Source organism: Schistocerca nitens, chromosome 1 (genome assembly GCF_023898315.1).
Source record: "Schistocerca nitens isolate TAMUIC-IGC-003100 chromosome 1, iqSchNite1.1, whole genome shotgun sequence".
NCBI classification, from domain to species: Eukaryota; Metazoa; Arthropoda; class Insecta; order Orthoptera; family Acrididae; genus Schistocerca; species Schistocerca nitens.
Genome location: NC_064614.1, coordinates 239,763,811 through 239,784,697, shown reverse-complemented (window position 1 = coordinate 239,784,697; position 20,887 = coordinate 239,763,811). Strand labels below are relative to the sequence as shown.

Sequence of the window (20,887 nt, the reverse complement as noted above, 5' to 3'; positions counted from 1 at the left end):
TATCTTTCAAACAGAATTTCAACATTCTTGTGACGCTCGTTTCCCTAGAGACATAGTGGCACATCTGAAGCAAGTGGAACCACTGAATTCGCCTTGTGGCGCCTACTGATATGTGGTACAACTGGTTTTCGAGTAGACATGAGAACAGCCTTCAGCTACTTGATTTGCAGTGGGCCTTCAAGATCACGGGGCGGTGGTACTTTGTTCTTAGGAATCTGGTGCAGTAGAGAGATAGAATAATGTGAGGAGGTATCATGTCTTGATTGCTGTATAAGTACGAACAACAGACAAGTCTCATCTGCCTTTTGATTCTTGTGGTCCTCTAAAAATGCGACAACAAAGCTCCCGCGAATGCAGTGCCTTGTGGAGGAGCTGTTTTTGGTGTGACAGGAGCGAGATACAATTTGTAATTGCGCACGGGATATGTTTAGCCGGCTCACGTAACAGTTTGTTCTAATCATCAGTCAAGGGGAGGTCAGTGCCTCCTTGAACATCAAATCTCTTTGCATACGGGAAGTGACAAGTGCACGCTTTTCTGGTAGGGTTGAAGAGATCTTGCTACTCCCCCCTCCTGCAGACGCCTTGATCAAAGACAACGGTCATGTGTGATCTGTACCTGTATGTGAGGCTTCAGCTATTGGAGCACTGTTATTTATACATATGTAAATTAGATGGTGGTGGATGAGAATGCTATTCCAGAATGAGATTTTCACTCTGCAGAGGAGTGAGCACTTGCCCGCGAAAGGCAAAGGTCCCGAGTTCAAATGGCTCTGAGCACTATGGGACTTAACATCTGTGGTCATCAGTCCCTTAGAACTTAGAACTACCTAAACCTAACTAACCTAAGGACATCACACACAGCCATGCCCGAGGCAGGCTTCGAACCTGCGACCGTAGCGGTCACGCGGTTCCAAACTGAGGCGCCTAGAACCGCACGGTCACACCGGCAGGCACACAGTTATAATCTACCAGGAAGTTTCATATGAGAATGCTATTGTTGCACCTGTCCTTCAACAACGTGTGCTATTTTTAAACGTGTTCTTCATTTTTTATCTAAGGAGTAGAGAGGGCTGCCTGACATCCGTACCGCAAAAGAGTCGAGATTCTTTTCAGGAAAATTTCCCCGCAGGCTGAGAGTGGAGCAAGCGAATTCCCAGTCGGCAATATTATCATATTCAGCATTTGGCTTACAACCAATCAAAGCCTCATGCAAGTCTTGATCGGAACAAGAGACTGGAAGAAATTCGTGATTTATTGCTGGGAAACTGTTCTTCATTCGCACAGACAACAACCAGACATTTGTGTGAATATCTATGTGTGTAATGTGACCGACAGTGTAATAATAAGCTCAGTTTTATTAAATTGTTACCATTTTATTATGTGACTACATGAAAGATCAAGCGGGGGAACACGGAACATTTTAAAGGTCTTTTGAGATCAAAGGAGTGTCACTTTTAGACTAGCAATTATAATCGCTTAATAGTGGACAGGCATCAAGGCCAGTTGAGACATCTATAAGATTTTACAAAGATTATGCGAAAGGAATGGTCTTCTTCTAGCAGCAGTGTATCGTAGATATCTGGAGCAACGAAAGCATATGTTTTATGCTCAAGAAATGTGACTTTTTGGAGAGCGAGAGTCTCTTCTATAAAAATTAACATGGCTCCCACAATCACAGATCTTGCGAAACTCGGCTCGCTCTATCCATCCGTGAGATCCATAACGCAGTAGGTAAAGCTTTTCATGTCAATGTAGTCCAGCACTACCGTATATAGAAAAAAAATACCAGCTTACCGAGTGTCAGGCTAATTTGCGACTGGATTCAACATTTCCTTGCAGCCCAGAAACAAAATCCACAGATGTAAAGATAATTTCCGTAGTACTTCAAGGAAGCGTGATAGGACCGGTATGTTCCCAATGTATACAAAAGAGATGGCGGGAAGCGTTGGAAGCTCTTTAAGACTGCTCGCATGTGATGATGCTGTCTATAAGAAAGTAACAACGCCAGAAAGCAGTATCGATTTGCAGAGTGCCTTGCAGAGGATTGATGAATGGTGCAGGCTCTGGCAATTGACAGTAACGTATTTGAATGTAACATACTCGTACGACGCGTACATAGGAACAGAAATCCACTAAAGTACAACTACATTATTGATGACAAACAGCTGCAGACCGTATCTACCGTAAAATATCTAGGAGTGACTATTTAGTGCGCCCTCAAGTGGTGCAAACCACATGAAACAAATAGAAGGAAAAGCAGGTGCTAGACTGAGATTCATAGGCAGAATCTTAAGGAAATGTAACTCATCCACGAAGGAACTGGCTTACAAGGAGCTTGTACTTCCAATTCTTGTCTGTAGTTCATCAATCTGCGACACTTATCAGGTGTGGCTGATAGAGGAGACAGACAAGACGCAATGAGGAGTGGTGTTTTTCATCACGGGGTCGTTTGGTTGACGTGAGAGCGTTACCGACATGCTCAACAAATTCCACTGGCAGACGATACAAGAGAGGCGTTGAGCATCACGGAGAGATTTACTACTCAAATTTCAAGAGAGCAATTTTTGGGAAGAGGCGGACAACATACTAATTCCTCCTACACACATCTCACAAAATGACTATAACGAAAATTCAATAAATTAGAGCCAATACAGAGGCTTATCGACCATCACTCTTCCCACATGCTGTTCGTGAGTAGTAGAGGGTAACAGAGATCAGTAATACCAGAAGTAGCCTCCGCCGCACACCGTTAGATAAGTTAGCGGAGGAGATGTTGATTGGATTCTGCCACTAGCTTGCCGAGCTTTAGAGGATAAAGGCGTGGTCGCAGTGCTATATGGGAAAGCAACACTTTGATTTTACAGTTACTTTTAGTTACTAAGAAGACTGCCTACACTACGCTTGTCCGTCCTATTTTAGAATACTGCTGCGCGGTGTGGGATCCTTACCAGATAGGACTGACGGAGTACATCGAAAAAGTTCAAAGGAAGGCAGCATGTTTTGTATTATCGTGAAATATGGGAGAGAGTGTCACAGAAATGATACTGAATTTGGGCTGGACATCATTATAACAAAGGCGTTTTTCGTTGCGACTGGATCTTCTCACGAAATTCCGATCACCAGTTTTCTCCTCCGAATGTGAAAATATTTTGTTGACACCGACCTACATAGGGTGGAACGATCATCACGATGAAATAAGGGAAATCAGAGCTCGTATGGGAAGATATAGGTGTTCATTCTTTCCGCGCGCTATACGAGGTTGGAATAGTAGAGAATTGTGAAGGTGGTTCGATGAACCCTCTGCCAGGTACTTAAATGTGATTTGCAGAGTATCCATATAGATGTAGATGTAGAATTTTGCTGTTAATATTTATTGAGTAAAGCTATGGTCGCAGTGGAATTTGAATGTGAAGTGATCATCTAGAATTATCCATAGTTTCAATACCGTTTTGTATTATTCCATAAATGACGATACATTTTAGGAACCGTTATCTCAGTTTTTATAGCAAATGAAGAAATACCGCCTAAATCACGGTTTATTTTTCTTTTTCTTTTTTATTAACGGCTACCAGTTTCGATCTGCCCTACAGATCATATCTAGGTCTGAGTTGGAGAAAAGGCGACGAAATAGGAATTACAAAAGTGTTGCACTTTTCATTTTATTTTTTCGCCTTTCTTCCAGTTGATACTTAGACATAAAGATGATCTGTAGGGCAAATCTAAATCGGAATTATGATCCATTTCATTTAGTAGTGTTTAGTATTATTGTGGATAATTCTGAGATTTCATATGCTTAAAGTCAGAACATTATTTTAAATAGATGTACATAATTTGAACTGCAGATCACCACGTTCTGATTGTTGCTGTAATCCAGTTTCGACCTTATATTCTTTCATTCCCTTTACAGAGGAACATTTCTAGTCTCAGACGTACTTGCTGTTGGCGAGAGAAACTGTGGTGGTGAAAATTTCCTCCGCCCACGGGGTTCGAACTGTCTACCTGTGGATCGACGGTTGGCACAAACTTGAGTTTGTAATCTCGTCTATTTCGGAACAGTAGAATTAGGAAGGTAAGCGACTCAGGAAAAAAGATAACGTAAAAGACAGAAGCTTTCGACAGGTTTAACAGCGAAGTCTTTCCGACTAATATTCTGCTCATTTCTCCAATCAGCCCTACTGAAGTCCCAATAGTATTGTAGGGCAGAATGGAACATCTACGTCACGGAACACCTAGATGGACAGCTGCTACAAATCAGTAAAATCTCAGAAATTACCTCTTTTAGGCATTAATGTGAATATTTTCGAAAATGTCTTTTTCTCATCGTCGTCATCTTTATCATATACGTAAAGCACTGCGGCCTTTGATCCGTTCCGTTTCCTTCAAAATGCTCAAGCCATCTGTTCATTGGTCTCCCTGAAGATCTTTTCCCTCTTGTTTTATACTGTTTTATGGCTTTAATCATTCTTGTATCTGGCACGGGCTGTATGATCTTTCCATTTGAACTGATATCGTTTTATTATGTGGATTATATTTTGCATATTCAGTTCAGATGTCATCATTTCTCTTTTTATCCATCAAAGCACACTGAAGTGACAAGTTACGGGATAGCGATATGCCCATATACAGATGGCTGTAGTGTCGCATACACGAGGTTTAAAAGCTCAGTGCATGGGCGAAGCTGTCATTTCTACCAAGGTAATCCATGTGAAAAGGCTTACGACGTGATTAGGGGTGCGCAACGGAAATCAACAGACTTTGAACACGGAACTGTGGCATTAGACGTATGGGGAATTCTGTTTCGGAAATTTTTAGAGAATTCCATATTCCTAGATCCTCAGTGTCAAGAGCGTGCCGAAAATACCAAATTTCAGGCATTAACCTCTCACTATGGACAACACAGTGGCCGACCGCCTTCACTTAACGAGTGAGAGCACCGGCGTTTTAGTAGTGCAGTCACTGCTAACAGGCTAGCAACACTACTTGAAATAACCACAGAAATCGATATGGAACGTGTAGTGTCGGCAGACTTGCCAACACTACGCACACTAATTGAAAGAGGCGGCCAAGATGCACGCGCTAACTCACGAAGGATGGAGTGAGGTCTGAAACAGGATACGTAATGAATGCTATAAAGGAAAGTACGTAGCTTCTTGAATACTTAACTTTTAATCCATCCTTTGTATACATCGTTCTTGATGAGACACCTGGAGATTGTGGCGATACAAGTGAGACTCTTTAGATACAAGCTATCTAAGGCTAATGGCGCCTTGCTAGGTCGTAGCCATGGACTTAGCTGAAGGCTATTCTGTCTCTCGGCAAATGAGAGAAAGGTTTCGTCAGTGTAGTCGCTAGCAAAGTCGTCGTACAACTGGGGCGAGTGCTAGTCCGTCTCTCGAGACCTGCCGTGTGGTGGCGCTCGGTCTGCGATCACTGCCAGTGGCGACACGCGGGTCCGACATGTACTAATGGACCGTGGCCGATTTAAAGCTACCACCTAGCAAGTGTGGTGCCTGGCGGTGACACCACAGAACGCACGACGTAGTTGTCCGTTAGGACGGTGAAGCGAAATTTGGCGTAAATGGGCTATCGAAGCAGACGAGCGACGCGAGTGCCTTTGCTAACAGCACGACATCGCCTGCAGCTCCTCTCCTGGGTTCGTGACCGTATCTGTTGTACAACTGGAAAACCGTGGCCTGTTCAGAGGGGTCTCGATTTCAGTTGGTAAGAGCTGATGGTAGGGTTCGATTGTGGCGGAGTCCCCACAAAGTCAAGGGCCCAAGTTGTCAACAAGGCACTGTGCAAGCTGGTGGTGGCTCCATAATGGTGTGGGCAGTGTTTACATGGAATGAACTGGGTGCTCTGGTCCAGCTGAACCGATCATTGACTGGACATGACTATGTTCGGCTACATAGGAGCATTTGCAGTCATTCACGGACTACATGTTCCTAAACAACATGGAATTCTTATGGATGAAAATGCACTATGTCACCGGGCTACAATTGGTCGAGATTGGTTTGAAGAACATTTTGGACAATTCGAACAAATGATTTGCCCACCCAGATCGCCCGACATGAACCCCATCGAACATTTACGGGGCATAATCGAGAGATCAGTTACTGTACGAAATCCTGCACCGGCAACGTTTTCGCAATTATAGTCCGCTGTAAATGCACCATGACTCAATACTTCTGCAGGAGACTTTCAACGACTTGTTCAGTCCATGCCACGACGAGCAGCTGCACTACATCGGGTAAAAGGAGGTCTGGCATTATGTTAGGAGGTAACCCACGGCATATGTCACGTCGGCGTATATCCAGGCATGTATCTGAAGAAATTAATTTCAGCGCTTCTATACTCATTTCGTATCTCCTCTTCACAGTCCAGTTTTCGCACCCATAGAACAGTGCTGGTACAGCCGCAGACTTGTAGAACGTTAATGGAGTATCTCTGTGACTTTCTTTCCCAATGGTTCAAAATGGTTCAAATGGCTCTGGGCACTATGGGACTTAACATCTGAGGTCATCGGTCCCTTAGAACTTAGAACTACTTAAACCAAACTAACCTAAAGAAATCACACACATCCATGCCCGAGGCAGGATTAGAACCTGCGACCGTAGCGGTCGCGCGGTTCCAGACTGAAGCGCCTAGAACCGCTCGGCCACACCGGCCGGCCATTCCCAATGCTCTGTGTAAAGTTCCACAGAAATAATTGAACAGCTCAGCTATTACTTTTTTATGTATTTCATTGTTTGCTCTGCATGTAATACTGCACCAGTAATATTTAATTTTATTAACTTGCTGTATGCTCTGTTTGTCATTGTGAGTCTCAACACGCGTGGGCTGGTGTCCTAAAAATGCCATTGATTTTGTGTTTGTGATGGAAACGTCTTACTTAACACAGATTCTTGTAAGTCGTTTTCATTGTGACCAACAATTACTTTCTCTTCAGCAAAAGATGGTGGGCTAACATCCACATCGTTAATTTTAAAATGTTTTATTGCCTGTACCCAAGTTTTGGTTAAATCGTCGAGATACATCTTAAAAAGAGTGGGTAAGAGAGCACACCCTTGTCCAACTCGCTGGATTATTTCAGCCATATTATGTCTGCTACCTGCTATTTTTATCTGTATTTTGTAATTCGCATATAAGCCCTGTACAGCTCTTATAAAGTTAGATAGAATCCCTCTGTTTCTTAAAGCTTCCCACAGTTTGTTTCGATATATTCCACCAAACGCCATTTAGTAGTCAACGGAGGCAAGAAAAATTGGCTAACGAATTCACGATGTTTTTCTATTAGTTGTGTCATGGCGGAGATACTGTACGAGCGTGATCTGCCTTTTCGAAAACCATGATGGGCATCAGATAATACTGTATCATCGATTGGCGATAGCCGTTAAAATTCTTGCATACAGTTGATAACGTGAATTAAGAAGCTTTCTGTGACATTATCACAGAATCATCCTGTAAATATACATACAGATACAAGCGGCAGCGCCTATAACTTTGACTCCCTGTAGCATCATTGGATGTCTTTTTCCGGACACGGATTCGTATTCTCATTTTGTTGCTCAGAACATCTTCTACATACCCTCGAAATATGTAATTTTGAAACACTCTGTACAGCCACTCTGCCAGCGTGTATTCATAAAATCGAGTATTCTTAGTTTTGCAGTATTTGAGGCTTATTTTATCAGTTCTATATTGATTTTGTCACATGTTGGAAGACTGCAGGGTGTGACCTGCTCTTGCTAGACGTGATTCCATCTTGTAGTTCCTACAGCATTATCAAGTCTACGTTCTTATCTGGCTCAGACAGGACTATCTGCGTATCTTCGACACCCATACATACATACATACATACATACATTAATCCTAGTTCTATAGATCATGAATATGACATTTCGTAATGATGTGGAACGTGTCCCTTTAACATAAGTTTTCTTTACAGAAAATAATTAATTAATTAATTAATTTAATTTTTATTTTTTTAATTGTTAATTTTTTTTACAGTTACTACTTCATATCTAAGAATTCATCTATTGAGTAGAAGGAGCTGTCATTCAGAAATTCTTTTAATTTGCTTTTAAATGTTGGTTGACTATCTGACTTTTAATACTATTTGGCAAATGACCAAAGATTTTTGTGGCAGCATAATTCACCCCTTTGTGTGCCAAAGTGAGATTTAATCCAGAATAGTGAATATTATCCTTTCTTCTAGTGTTGTAGCTATGCGCGCCCAGAGTATCTTATAGTATATGTATTGTAACCAATTATATTCAGTTGTCTTTATTTGCAAATTGTCCTTATACTAACATCTTCAACTTTTGCAGCCCTGTCGGTCTCAGTTGCGTATGATATTACGGTATCTTGATAATTTTTGCTTTTGGACAGTCTAATGTCAACTGAATGAAACATGCATACACAAACAGATCACAGATACCACAAAAATACATTCAATAGTGGGCAATAACGTTCGATCTTTGGCAATAACTTTCGACAGTTGGCAACACCAACCAAAACAAAACATCAAAACAAGTGTTCACTTCCTAGTGCTGTTAAGCCTGAGAAACAAAATTTCAAATGGTAATTGTAAAAATTAGAACAATAGCGCAAAAATTGGAACAAAGACAAACGATGTAGAACAACATCCACGAAAGCTGTAAGTAGAACTACAAATTATTACAGCATTATAGAAAAGCAAACTTGCAGAATCGTATATAACATTACCTCAAGTGCAAACTAAATAATGTAAACAAAAATATATACATATTATAGGCCATTGAATATGCCTTGCAAAGAATAAAGGCGAAAGGGGTACGGCTCAGAACCTGTGTTTCATTCAGTTGTAATCTAAATGTAAATGTCGTGTGACTAGGGCCTCCCGTCGGGTAGACCGTTCGCCAGTTGCAAGTCTTTCGATTTGACGCCACTTCGGCGACTTGCGTGTCGACAGGGATGAAATGATGATGAGGAGGACAACGCAACACCCATTCCCTGAGCGGAGAAAATCTCCGACACTGTCGGGAAACGAACCCGGGCCCTTATGACTGAGATTCTGTTGCGCTGACCACTCAGCTACCGGGGGCCGACATTCTGCTGCAATTAAACGACCGAAGAGTAAAAATTATCAACATACCGTAAGGTCCTTATCTTCTTTGTGCTTTTCTGAAATGCGGAAATTTTGCTTTTGGAATCCTGTTCCACAGGTTCGTTTACCGAGCCCGCGGAGTACCTGGTCGACAATGAAGCCGGCAGGGCGTTTGCGTCCGGGGAGCCGTGGCATTGCCTGGCCTTGGCATGGAAATCACCAGCGCGCTGGCCACCGCCGTCGCGCTGTCAGTCCTGCACGCGGCGTCTTCCGGATCGCCCGACGAGGTAAGCTGCTCCGGGCTTCTGGCTTCTGGTGCCCCGCCGCTCCGGCAGACCACCCCGCACGTCACACTGCCCTCACCAACAATGTCTTTCGGCGCAGCCACCTGCAGTCATCTATATCCAGTTGTCCCGCCATAGGCCTTATATTTTGACCCAGCCGGCCGTTGTGGCCGAGGGGTTCTAGGCGCGACCGCTACGGTCGCAGACTCGAATCCTGCCTCGGGCATGGATGTGTGTGATGTCCTTAGATTAGTTAGGTTTAATTAGTTCTAAGTTCTAGGGGACTGATGACCTCAGATGTTAAGTCCCATAGTGCTCAGAGCCATTTGAACCATTTTATTTTGACCCAACTTTTGATTATGGGATTTGTTTTTGTCGTATTGCATTTTCTTGAACGATACGATCATACGGTGTTAATCACCAAAACTTGCACCGCAAATATTGCGAAAATGGAAAGTGATATTTATGTGCAGTTTTCACAGGTAGTTATGGGCTGGTATTTTTTGTGCAAAAATACACTTTTTAAAATGGAACAGTGTCTATTGACATTAGCAAACAAAAAGTATGGTAAATTAGAAAGTCATTGTCGTTTGTTGCAGGATTCTAGTGCGAGTCGTTTACGAGATATAATATTTTGAAGTTTCCACGTCGACACTTGTTTGTACCATTCGACCTGCGTAGTTGTTTGGTACGATATTGTTATGTTTGCTTGTGTGTCTCTTGTGTGCACTGCGACTTGCTGGTCTGCGTGTTTCAGTTGGAGCCGTAGATCGTGAGTGGATGACGGGATATAAAAATGCCGACATACTAGTGGTCCGTGGAGGGTGTAGGAAGAAAGCAGTTCATTCTTGTACGGTGTTTATGGCAAGATGTCCTAACAGACGTCAACCATCTCTGCAGTTATTTATCAACCTCTTCAACTAGTTACGTGAAAGTGTTGCTGCAACACTTAGGCGACGCGACAGAAGGTTCAAAAAATTGGTTCAAATGTCTCTGAGCACTATGGGACTTAACATCTGATGTCATCAGTCCCCTAGAACTTAGAACTACTTAAACCTAACTAACCTAAGGACATCACACACATCCATGCCCGAGGCAGGATTCGAACCTGCGGCCGTAGCGGTCGCGCGGTTCCAGACTGAAGCGCCCAGAACCGCTCGGCCACACAGGCCGGCCCCGACAGAAGGAAACAAGTGTCGATAGAAGAAATTAATGTTCTTACTGTTGTTGCAGCTGATCCGCGCGTTAGCTCCCGCGCAATCGTACGAGGAAGTGGCACGAGTCCTTGAAGTGTCCTATGCATTCTCCATTGTCATAGGTTCCATCTCTATCACATTTCTCTCCACCAAGAGCTGCATGGAAGCGGAGAATCGTGATAATTTCTGTACTTGGGCATTAAGGAAAGATACTCCAGATGCATCGTGTATCTTGTTTAGTGATGAGGCCACATTTACCAATCATGGGGTAGTGAATCATCAGCTCATTCGCCCGTTTTTCGTAGAAGGAGCACTGATCACGCACAAGTATCACAGCCGCCTAACAGACCATCTTCCACTGATGCTAGAAGACGTTCTTCTGCGTACTAAGACGAATGTGTAGCACCAACATGATGGCTGTCCGGACCATAGCGCACCAGGCACTACAGCGTGTCTTCACGAATCGTTTTCAAATCTTTGGTTCGGAGGCAGAGGACCCGTACCTCGGCCAGCCTGTTCTCCGGATTTGACGTCTGTAGATTCTGTAGGGAAAACTAAAAGATGCTGTCTATGAGGACAAACTAATAACATCCAATAATATGCAACGACGTATTACTGCAGTCTGCTCGGACATTTCCGCTAAACCAGACTGGAAACATGTACTGCCCCTGCCAATGGTCATTTTGTACAAAACTTGTGCTGATCAGTACTGTCGTTACTGATCAAAATCCACATAACTAGTGTATGCTCTTGTTCTTTATGTGGACTATCACAGCCAAGTGTAGGCGTGGAAATTTTTCAAAATAATATGTCTTAAACGATTGGCTTTAGAATCCTATAACAAACACCACTGACATTCTAATTTGCCCTGCTTTTAGTCTGTTAACGACAATAGGAATTGTTCCATTTAAAAAAGTGTATGTTTGCACAAAAAATAAACTTTATAGGTATTATTATAAGCTATTGATTGGCTAACAATATTAACGCCACACTGCCAATCCATTCTGTGAAAACCGCACATCAATTGAGAAAATAAACCAATGAACAATCTACAGTTATCTTCGGTTGTTCCGCGGATAATAGAGCTGTATAAGTTCATTGATACCATTAGAAGAGGAAGATTACGGCTGAAATTCTTGTCGACAACAAGATCCTTTTCGCCACACGCTACAAAGTGGCTAGCGGAGTGCTGATCCTAAGTCACTGCCGCTGCTTATTTATTCAAACGGTTGCTTATTCAGTCTCACCAAACTGACTTTGCTAATCATAGAAGTGGTTACCAGCTTTCGAACGTGTAGTTTTACCGTTTAGGTACGACACACTAGTTGGTTCTGAGCTTTTAAGCTCAATACATCCGAAGGATCGAGCGTAAAAAAGTCGGGAAGGTCAAATGTCATCCAAGTATAATGTTAATGAGAAATCAATATAGGAGTCACGTTAGTCTGTTTCGGATAGGCACCTGCAGCGTTTATTGTAAGGACTGTTTTAGTGAACGTGGCTCAGTTAGAGAGGAACGTCTGCCAAAAAAAAAAAAATATATATATATATATATATATATATATATATATATATATATATATATATATATTGACCACGGAAAAGTTTAGCAGAATAAGGGAATATGCCCCTAACGTGTGCTTTAGAGTGATTTAGATTGCCTAAAGCTTTACCAAAACAGTTATTATCAGAATATATTTTATGGATTAGGTTATGGTAGATCTGTATTAACTTACTGTAAATGTGGGGCAGGATACCTTGATTACTATTGTAAAAACTTTTACTTGAGGAATGAGATGCAGGAAATATTGCAGGCACGACGCCCATTTTCAAATACAACAGAGAAGAATATCTAAATGATACAATTGTCGGTACTTGAAATAACCTGTTGCTCATTATTTTGTTCTATTTCATTTCCGTTGTCTGATTTAAAATTTTGATAAAAGCGATGGTGAAGGGAAGATACCAACTACAACATCGACATTGCATCACAGAGTTTAGCAGCTCTGATGGGATACTTTGAAATACTTTGGTTTAAGATCAGTGCCATTAATTTTCTATGCCTTATCTGTGCCCTTCTTCAGACTTACTGTTGTATGTGAATCGTACATGGACTATATGCTCTCCCTGCAAAATTAGAAGAGATCCTTTCGGAAGTCCACGCTTATGCCACAAAGATTTTTGTTTCTTTTGTTAGCTTTCTTGTTAATGGAGTTATGGAGATAAACTAACAAAATCCTCTTTCTGCTTTTCCAAAAATGTAGCGAACGGACTGTTTTCCTTTGCACTTCGGATCAGGTTTGCCCATACTTGAGGGCTGTAAACGTATTTAGTGCGTCACTTATTTTTCAGTTACGCCAAAATCTGAATCACAAGGCAATCAGGTATTGTATATGTATTCTTCATTATAACGGAATTATCACTTTCTGTGTTAGCCATGTTGGTCGATTAGCCATCTTGGTCGAGTAGATAGTCAATTAGCCTGCCGGAATCCAGGGATCAGAGAGACATGGGACACCCTCTTCTTCCACTCGGAAGCTTGAGACTATTTTGTGAGGCCTGTTGTCTTCTCCTTTTTAATATGTAAGTGAAGCTATTCCACATTCTGGTAGTCCAATAAACTGTCGCCAGATGGACCCAGCTGAAATAATACGCACCTAGTTCAAAGTTCACCAAACTGATGGATACCTCATTATTTCACTAAGCCCTTCAATCGATGAGACGGAACTTTTGTGGTATTTCGTACTGACTGCCTCAGAAAAGTTAAAAATACTTATTGGAGATACGGAAGAAGTAATAAGTAGCGTCATAGCCATTCTTACGGACTTGCTAGTTTCAAAGTTTCTTCAGACTCGAAGTTTATGGAGATCGGTCAGTGACATTTTGAAATTATGAGGTAGTCCATGAGGCTGCTCACGTAGCGCAACTGGCAGAGCGCGTCCCGGGCACTGCAGGTACGTCAGTTCGAGTCCCGGTACGCGCTTTCATTGTGTCACAAAGGAAACTGAGAGCGACTGCTTCAAAATGTACGCTTGAATACAGCTGTAATATGGTTCAATTAAATAACGCGAAATAAGTACAGAGATAATGACATTGTGATGAAGAGGCATCCGATTCGTGTCAGGTTTGTCATATCTGTTCAAGAGCATTACAGAAAACAGAAAGACGGAGAGGAATGAATTTATAATGCTTTTAGTTAGGATAGCATCCTTAGAGACGAGTAAAAGAACATGACAGTATCTTATCTACAATGCACATACACATAACACAGTGGCCAGTGTGATGAACTTCAGGCGAAGATTACGTACAGTAAAGCACAGATATTCATTTCATCAACGGACTTCGCGTGAACGGATTAGTAAAAGATAACACGGAACAAGTTATCTCTCATCATAAACGGCGCAAAATAGAGAAATATAAACACACACGTAGATCTGAAATATCTTGACGCACTTTGAATTATATAGTTTTATCTGATACGATAAACAGAAACAGTTTTTGTCTCTTAAGTTCTCGATAAACAGAGACAGTTTTTGTCTCTTAAGTTCTTCATTAGAATGGAACCTTGGTGTTCCCACTTTCATAGCAGTATTTCAGATTTAAAAAGCAAATGCAAATTTTTCCGGTGTCTAGAGGACGCAGGTTTCTTGGTTTTCCATCACAATATATTGATGAATACCAGACTTATCTTCTTGCGATCTCCATCGGTAGACGATCTCCATCTGTAGACGGTTTGTACAGACTCGTCTTGATTTAGCAATGTATCAACGAAGTAACTCCGTTATTGATGATCCGAAACTTCCTAACGTTAAAACTATGCACCGAACCAAGGACTCGAATCCAGACTCTTAAAATCACGAAACAAACGTTTATCAACAGGCAAAGTGTTTATAAATCAGTACCTCTCTCTTTGTGGGAGCATCACTCAAGAAAGAAAATGCTCGGAGTTCGTGTTCTGATTCATGCAGATTGCATGGGAATATATATGCAGTGTAAATTTTAGTGCAGAGTGAAAGATACGTCCTATAAATAGCTAACTGGCTGTGGTAGACAATTTCCATCAAATACTTCCTCACAGAAGAGCTAGCAAGGGTCCGATCAGTTTCGGAGGAAGGAGTAAGGTAGTGCCTGATTGAAGTTTCAAAATGAGATTCACTTGCATATTCAGTTATTAAGAGCATGTGCGACTCAGCTGGAGAGGTCATGTCTGTGAATCGGTCCGACAAACATTTTTTTATCTGACATGAACTGCAAAGAACCTCGCACAATTTACCAAGCCACACGCGTGTCACAGGAGTGCCAAAAACCTTAATGATGAAAAAATCTCCCAGTGTCCTTCATCTTCATGGCATTACCGAGAGCCGGCCGGTGTGGCCGAGCGGTTCTAGCCACTTCAGTCTGGATCCGCGCGACGTCTACAGTCGCAGGTCGAATCCTGCCTCGGGCATGGATTTGCGTGATGTCCTTAGGTTAGTTAGGTTTAAGTAGTTGTAAGTCTAGGGGACTGATGACCTCAGATGTTAAGTCCCATAATGCTCATAGCCATTTGCACCATTTGCATTACCGAGAGTTGGTAAACATTACGGATGGCTTCTGCATGACATGTAAACAAGTCTCCCCAAGAGCAGATAAAAATGGTAGTTTGACATACCTCGTTGAACACAGTTACCGAACAAGCATAACGTGCACTGCAGCGAGATATAAAACTGGAATGGATACATAGGCAAACTGATAAAAAGAAAGACTAAAGATGATGACATAAACCAAAGACAAAAGCAAATCACATAATGAGATTACACAAAGTTTTTTGATTGCGTGAATTGATCCCTATCTCCCTTTTCACTTCCATTAGAAAGAGTTTTTTATACGCCAAGACTGTGGTTGCCAATAAAATTGGCATAGACGCTTGTAACTGTATTTCTTATTCACAGCATTCCTTAGCAACCCTGATGTAAGATTCAAACGGCTGACGCATCCACTTCGCCACAGTTACGAAGTGGATGCGGTGTAGGTGCTGCGCAAATTGACGGTTTTGAACTGCAACCGCTCAATGGTAACTGCAGATTTCTGTGAAGGTCTAGTTGGTGGCACTGGTGTTATTTGTGTGTAGTATTTTCCTTCAGTTGTCTGGGTAGAGTGCCATTCTTTCCCTCACTCAATCTGAATCCAGCAGATCTATAGTGGATCATCCGCTGGAACCTGTGTATAGTCTTCTGTATCTGAAAGCATCACTACCTTAGCAAGAGTGACAGCCATCTCGTCGCTCAGGACATTGTTGTGAGATTTAATACAGTACATGGACACTCTGCGTTCTTACCTTTCCTGTTAGTTTTCGTTTGTATTATCTTGTGGGCTATCGGGTGCTTTTTATGCCATCGACGGAGGTATTTAAAGAGAGCGAGCGCAAAAAATGGCTCTCAGCACTATCGGACTTAACGTCTGACGTCATCAGTCCCCTAGAACTTAGAACTACTTAAACCTAACTAACCTAAGGACATCACACACATCCATGCCCGAGGCAGGATTTGAACCTGCGGCCGTAGCGGTCGCGCGGTTCCAGACTTTAGCGCCTAGAACCGCTCGGCCACTCCGGCCAGCGAGAGCGAGCGCAGATTTAGAGTCCTAGAAGATGATAATATTTTCCTCCGGTTCCGTACAGCAGTACTTATGAGCTTCCAAGATGGCCGTAAGGTTTTCCTTCATTATTGTAATTTACTTTGGCAGGTTCAATTCAGGTTCAACGACATTACCTAATCAACTTGTTCAAGCATGAGCAGTCGTGCAGACATGGCTAATCCAACGCTCGGTGTTTTCTCTGTACATTCATTGATCCGTTAAAACATAATTTTCTTGACAGGTTATTATGTGTGTGCCATAATTTGTAGCTGACTCCTTAGGTTTTAAATTTATTTCCTGAAAATTATCAATACGGCCAGCAGAACAGCACACTACTTTCATCACAAAGTTCAAGACGTGGGATTCTCTAATAATAAGACGTCTCATTGTATTTTTTCTGTTATTTGTAGCTCAGATTTCGTGATATTATTGCTAGCAGAATGCTTGCCGCAGTGGTAACACCGGTTCCCGTCAGATCACCGAAGTTAAGCGCTATCGGTGCTGGCTAGCACTTGGATGGGTAACCGTTCGGTCTACCGAGAGCAGTTGTCAAGCGGGTGCACTCAACCCTTGTGAGGCAAATTGAGAAGCGACTTGATTGAGAAGTAGCGGCTCCGGTCACGGAAACTGACAACGGTCGGGAGAGCGGTGTGCTGACCACATGCCCCACCATATCCGCATCTAGTGACGACTATAGGCTCAGGATGACATGGCGGTCGGACAGTACCATTAGGGTCTTTCGAGGCATGTTCGTACGGAGAGAGAGACAGAGAGAGAGATAGAGAGAGAACGCTGTTGTCGAGAGTAAAAGTTTGGTACATAGAATTTCTTACTCAGATGTTGAGAGTATGGAAGCCAGGCTAGGATGTGTTTGCGGAAACGAGCCCACCAATACACTGATAACGGTGGGATATCGTAGGTGCTACGCCAGTTTGACAGTTTCCTGGCTACCAGGCGTCGAGGTAAATTCAATATCTGTCCACAGCATCATATTGCGTGACAGTGCAAGCGTCTTTAATGGTGATGTTCTGCAGTTTTAAGACATGTAGTTGGTTTTGGAGTTCTGAAGGTTATTTCCCAACAACCTAACTCACTCAACGACAACGAAACAGCGCCTGGCAGTGTACGCGAATTAATCAAATATCATAACATAGATTAGAAAGTTCTTGCAAAGATCTACCACAATGTCTAGTATTTATTAAGTACTGTAAAACTGTACAACTATACAACTGTATCTGATCTGTCATAGCCACTGAGAGTACACACAGATGTGGGTGGTAGGTGAGACAAAAAAAAAAAAAAAAAAAAGAGAGAGAGAGAGAGAGAAAGAGTGAGAGGCATGTACTAGATTATGAGCTAAACATAATGTATCTATGTTGGATAATTCTTTGTGTCCGACCTCTGTGGCATTCGGTGATGAATTTTGGGTAGGACTGAGTTCTGAGCAGCTGTTCCCTTAAATGATGGTGAATTAACAGGCATGGGCAAGCTTTGCTGACCCGTGGGCCTGATTCATAGACTTACTTAAACTCACGTGCTGCCTCCTCACATGATGCGGCAGCAGCGCTTCTAGCACAAAAAGTCACAACTGTAGAGTTCGTGACGTTAATGTTGATGGGGTAACGCATCTCTATGAATGGCACCCCTTTCCTGACACGTCACGCCAACAAATTATGCCTCAAAACACACGGTTTTGGGAGTATATTCATTTTGTGAGCACCCCATCTTCAGATGTTTACATTTACTTACGAGTCGGGAACATTGTACCTTTGCCGGCCGAAGTGGCCGTGCGGTTAAAGGCGCTGCAGTCTGGAACCGCAAGACCGCTCCGGTCGCAGGTTCGAATCCTGCCTCGGGCATGGATGTTTGTGATGTCCTTAGGTTAGTTAGGTTTAACTAGTTCTAAGTTCTAGGGGACTAATAACCTCAGCAGTTGAGTCCCATAGTGCTCAGAGCCATTTGAACCATTGTACCTTTACTTACGACATTTTACAAAAGCTGTCTCTTAAGACTTTCGTTGCAAAGCTCTGTAGTGCTCACGACTCATAAATAAATGTCATCATCTGAAGCTGGCTTGCCGGGTATCTTGAAATGCGCAATGGAAAAATAAATGCTTATAAAAGCAACTGATGCAGCTAATGCAAACGCGTACGCATGTGTTTTCCACATCTCCTCCCATATCACTGGACCGATTTCTACCAAATTTGGTACACATATCACTTGGAGAGAATCTTTGTAAGAGTAAGAACCACCTACCTATCAAAGGGGTGGAGGTTGGAGTGAGAAAGCACTGCAGCCCAAGAGGCAGGAATATCTACATTTTATTCATACGGTATCTGAGAATGAGAGCACTTAGTGACTTATAACAAACTTTACTTATAATTTCAAGCCCTTGCGAAACTTCTTCTCGTTGACAACTCTCACAAAGTGATGAAAAGAAAAAAGTTCATCGTTTACCAATTTTCGCCTGTTGACAGAGTAAAGCTGCCTCATGAAGCATGAAGTTTTAATTTATTACTTCTTTGCTACTAACTTTATTCGCGTTACACTTTGCATACGGTATGCACATATACCACTGAATGTAACAGCAAAATTATATCAGTATAGGAAACATAGTTGAGAAGGTATGATGCCGTAAACAATGAGATGCCTGAAAAACTGCCGCATCATGCACGACCTATCCTCAATACATTCCGCAGACTGTATCCACATATGACCCTGAATGTACATCAAAGGTATATCATCATATGACACATAGGTCAGGAAGTACGACGTTATGTGTGAAAATGAAACTGCAGGGGGAAATTCAATAGTGATACAGGTATTGTGAAATAAGTTTCATATATGTGAGTTGTATTTGACATTTGTGTGCGCGAGCAAAGCCACGGGTAGCAAGCTCATCCTAAACCCCTTGGAAAGATTTCAACCAAATTTGGTATACGTATTAGTTACGATCATGAAAGAAATCCTTTGGCGGTGAGAACAAGCAGTGTCCTATTGGGGGTGAAGAGTGATAACGTGGTGATAGTAGAGACGAGAGCCGGCCGGTGTGGCCGTGCGGTTAAAGGCGCTTCAGTCTGGAACCGCGTGACCGCTCCGGTCGCAGGTTCGAATCCTGCCTCGGGCATGGATGTGTGTGATGTCCTTAGGTTAGTTAAGTTTAAGAAGTTCTAAGTCTAGGGGACTGATGACCACAGATGTCAAGTCCCATAGTGCTCAGAGCCATTTGAACCACTTGAGTAGAGACGAGGAGGAGATGGACACACAAAGAGGGGGATGGAGGAAATGGAAACGGATATCGGCGAGGGAGGGGGGGGAGGATGAGATAAGCGGAAAGAGGGGAGAGAGAAATGGACAGGTGAAAGCAGTAGATGGACAGAGAAATGAAAGAGTTGGACAGAGGCAGGGGGGTGGAAGAGATGGCATCGAGAGTGGGACGAGGAAATAAGCAGAGAGAGGGCGATGATTAAATGGACAGAGATGGGAAACGAGGAGGTGGACAGAGAAAGGAAAGAGGAGGGGACTGAGAGAGAGGAGAGAGGATGAGATGAACAGCGAGAGTGGGGAGGAAGAGGAGGCACCGAGAGGGGGAGTAGAAGGTGAGCGGGAAGAGGGCTAGTAAATGGACAGAGAGGAGAGAGAGCAAGGTGTACAGAGAATGGTGGGGGGGGGGGGGGTTGGAGAAGAGAAGGAAGGAGTTTGACGAATAGAAGATTGGAAAAAATACATACCCATCAACACCGGGTACTCAGCTAGCTCATTATAAATTACCTTCATTTTCGACAGTTGCGGAGTTCTAATGCATCCACAACGGACAAGAACTGTTTACTAATGTTAATCCGGGAAAGCTTCTGATTTCATTAAATTCGGTTTTTTGTTGTCTAACAACTTAGACATAAATTTATGGAGCGTATGCTTTCTCCGTTGCTTCTAGTCACGTATCAGTCGATTCATTTTAGTTTTGCTGAACTTCCCTCTACGGAGTATCTGTCTCCTTACCTCCTCGTATCTGAACAGTTAACAACCAGAGTTATCAATTTTGAATCCAAAATTTATCTGGCCCAGAATTTCTCCCCCTTACTTCGCCTCCTATTAACAAATTAAATAACCTTTTGCACCCCCAATACAAATCAGTGGATCGTGTTTCTTGTGGTGATGATTCACTGACGATTTTACTCGAATATCCTGTCTGATAAAACCTCGCTTTACCTTTACCTCACTTTGAAACCCTTCAGGAAGCGCTATCAGTGCTTTTTTCTACTCTTCCTTGCTTCTGCCATACTGGTTATATTGCTCCAAGGTTCGCCAAAGGAACAACTGAGTCGTTGCTACTTTCACTGAGCATATAGTCTTACGAAATGAACTTGTAGAGATTAGAGACGCGAACATCGTCAAAATTTCGCAGCCTGGAGAACTAACCTGAAAGAAGATCGACAAGAAAGACTGTTGAAATAATCTATGTTTGCATTTTTCTCATGCTGTGCAAAAGCCATCTGGACGTGTGATATAGTTGTTGGTGTCTTGCTGGATATGCAGAAACTGTACTTTAGCATTTAGTTATATTTCGAAAGCAAACTCTGCTGTCATCACTAGTCTCTAATGCATGGACAACAAGAGCTCTGTTCGCGAATATGTTTACCGTATGATAAAAATGTACGTTTTCATTTTCTTTTCTTTTCCGTCAGTTTTCTACCCAGACAGTACTC

At 42.5% G+C, this 20,887-nt stretch overlaps 1 protein-coding gene across 1 annotated transcript in view; it reads left to right on the top strand.

The window, feature by feature from the left end:
* Positions 1-20,887, top strand: part of LOC126239361 (phospholipase B1, membrane-associated-like) — a 194,653-nt gene that overhangs the window by 9,059 nt on the left and 164,707 nt on the right. Inside the window, exon 2 of the mRNA XM_049947858.1 lies at positions 9,207-9,375. Within this exon, the coding sequence (XP_049803815.1) occupies positions 9,207-9,375 (169 nt within the window). The remainder of the gene's footprint in view (positions 1-9,206; positions 9,376-20,887) is intronic.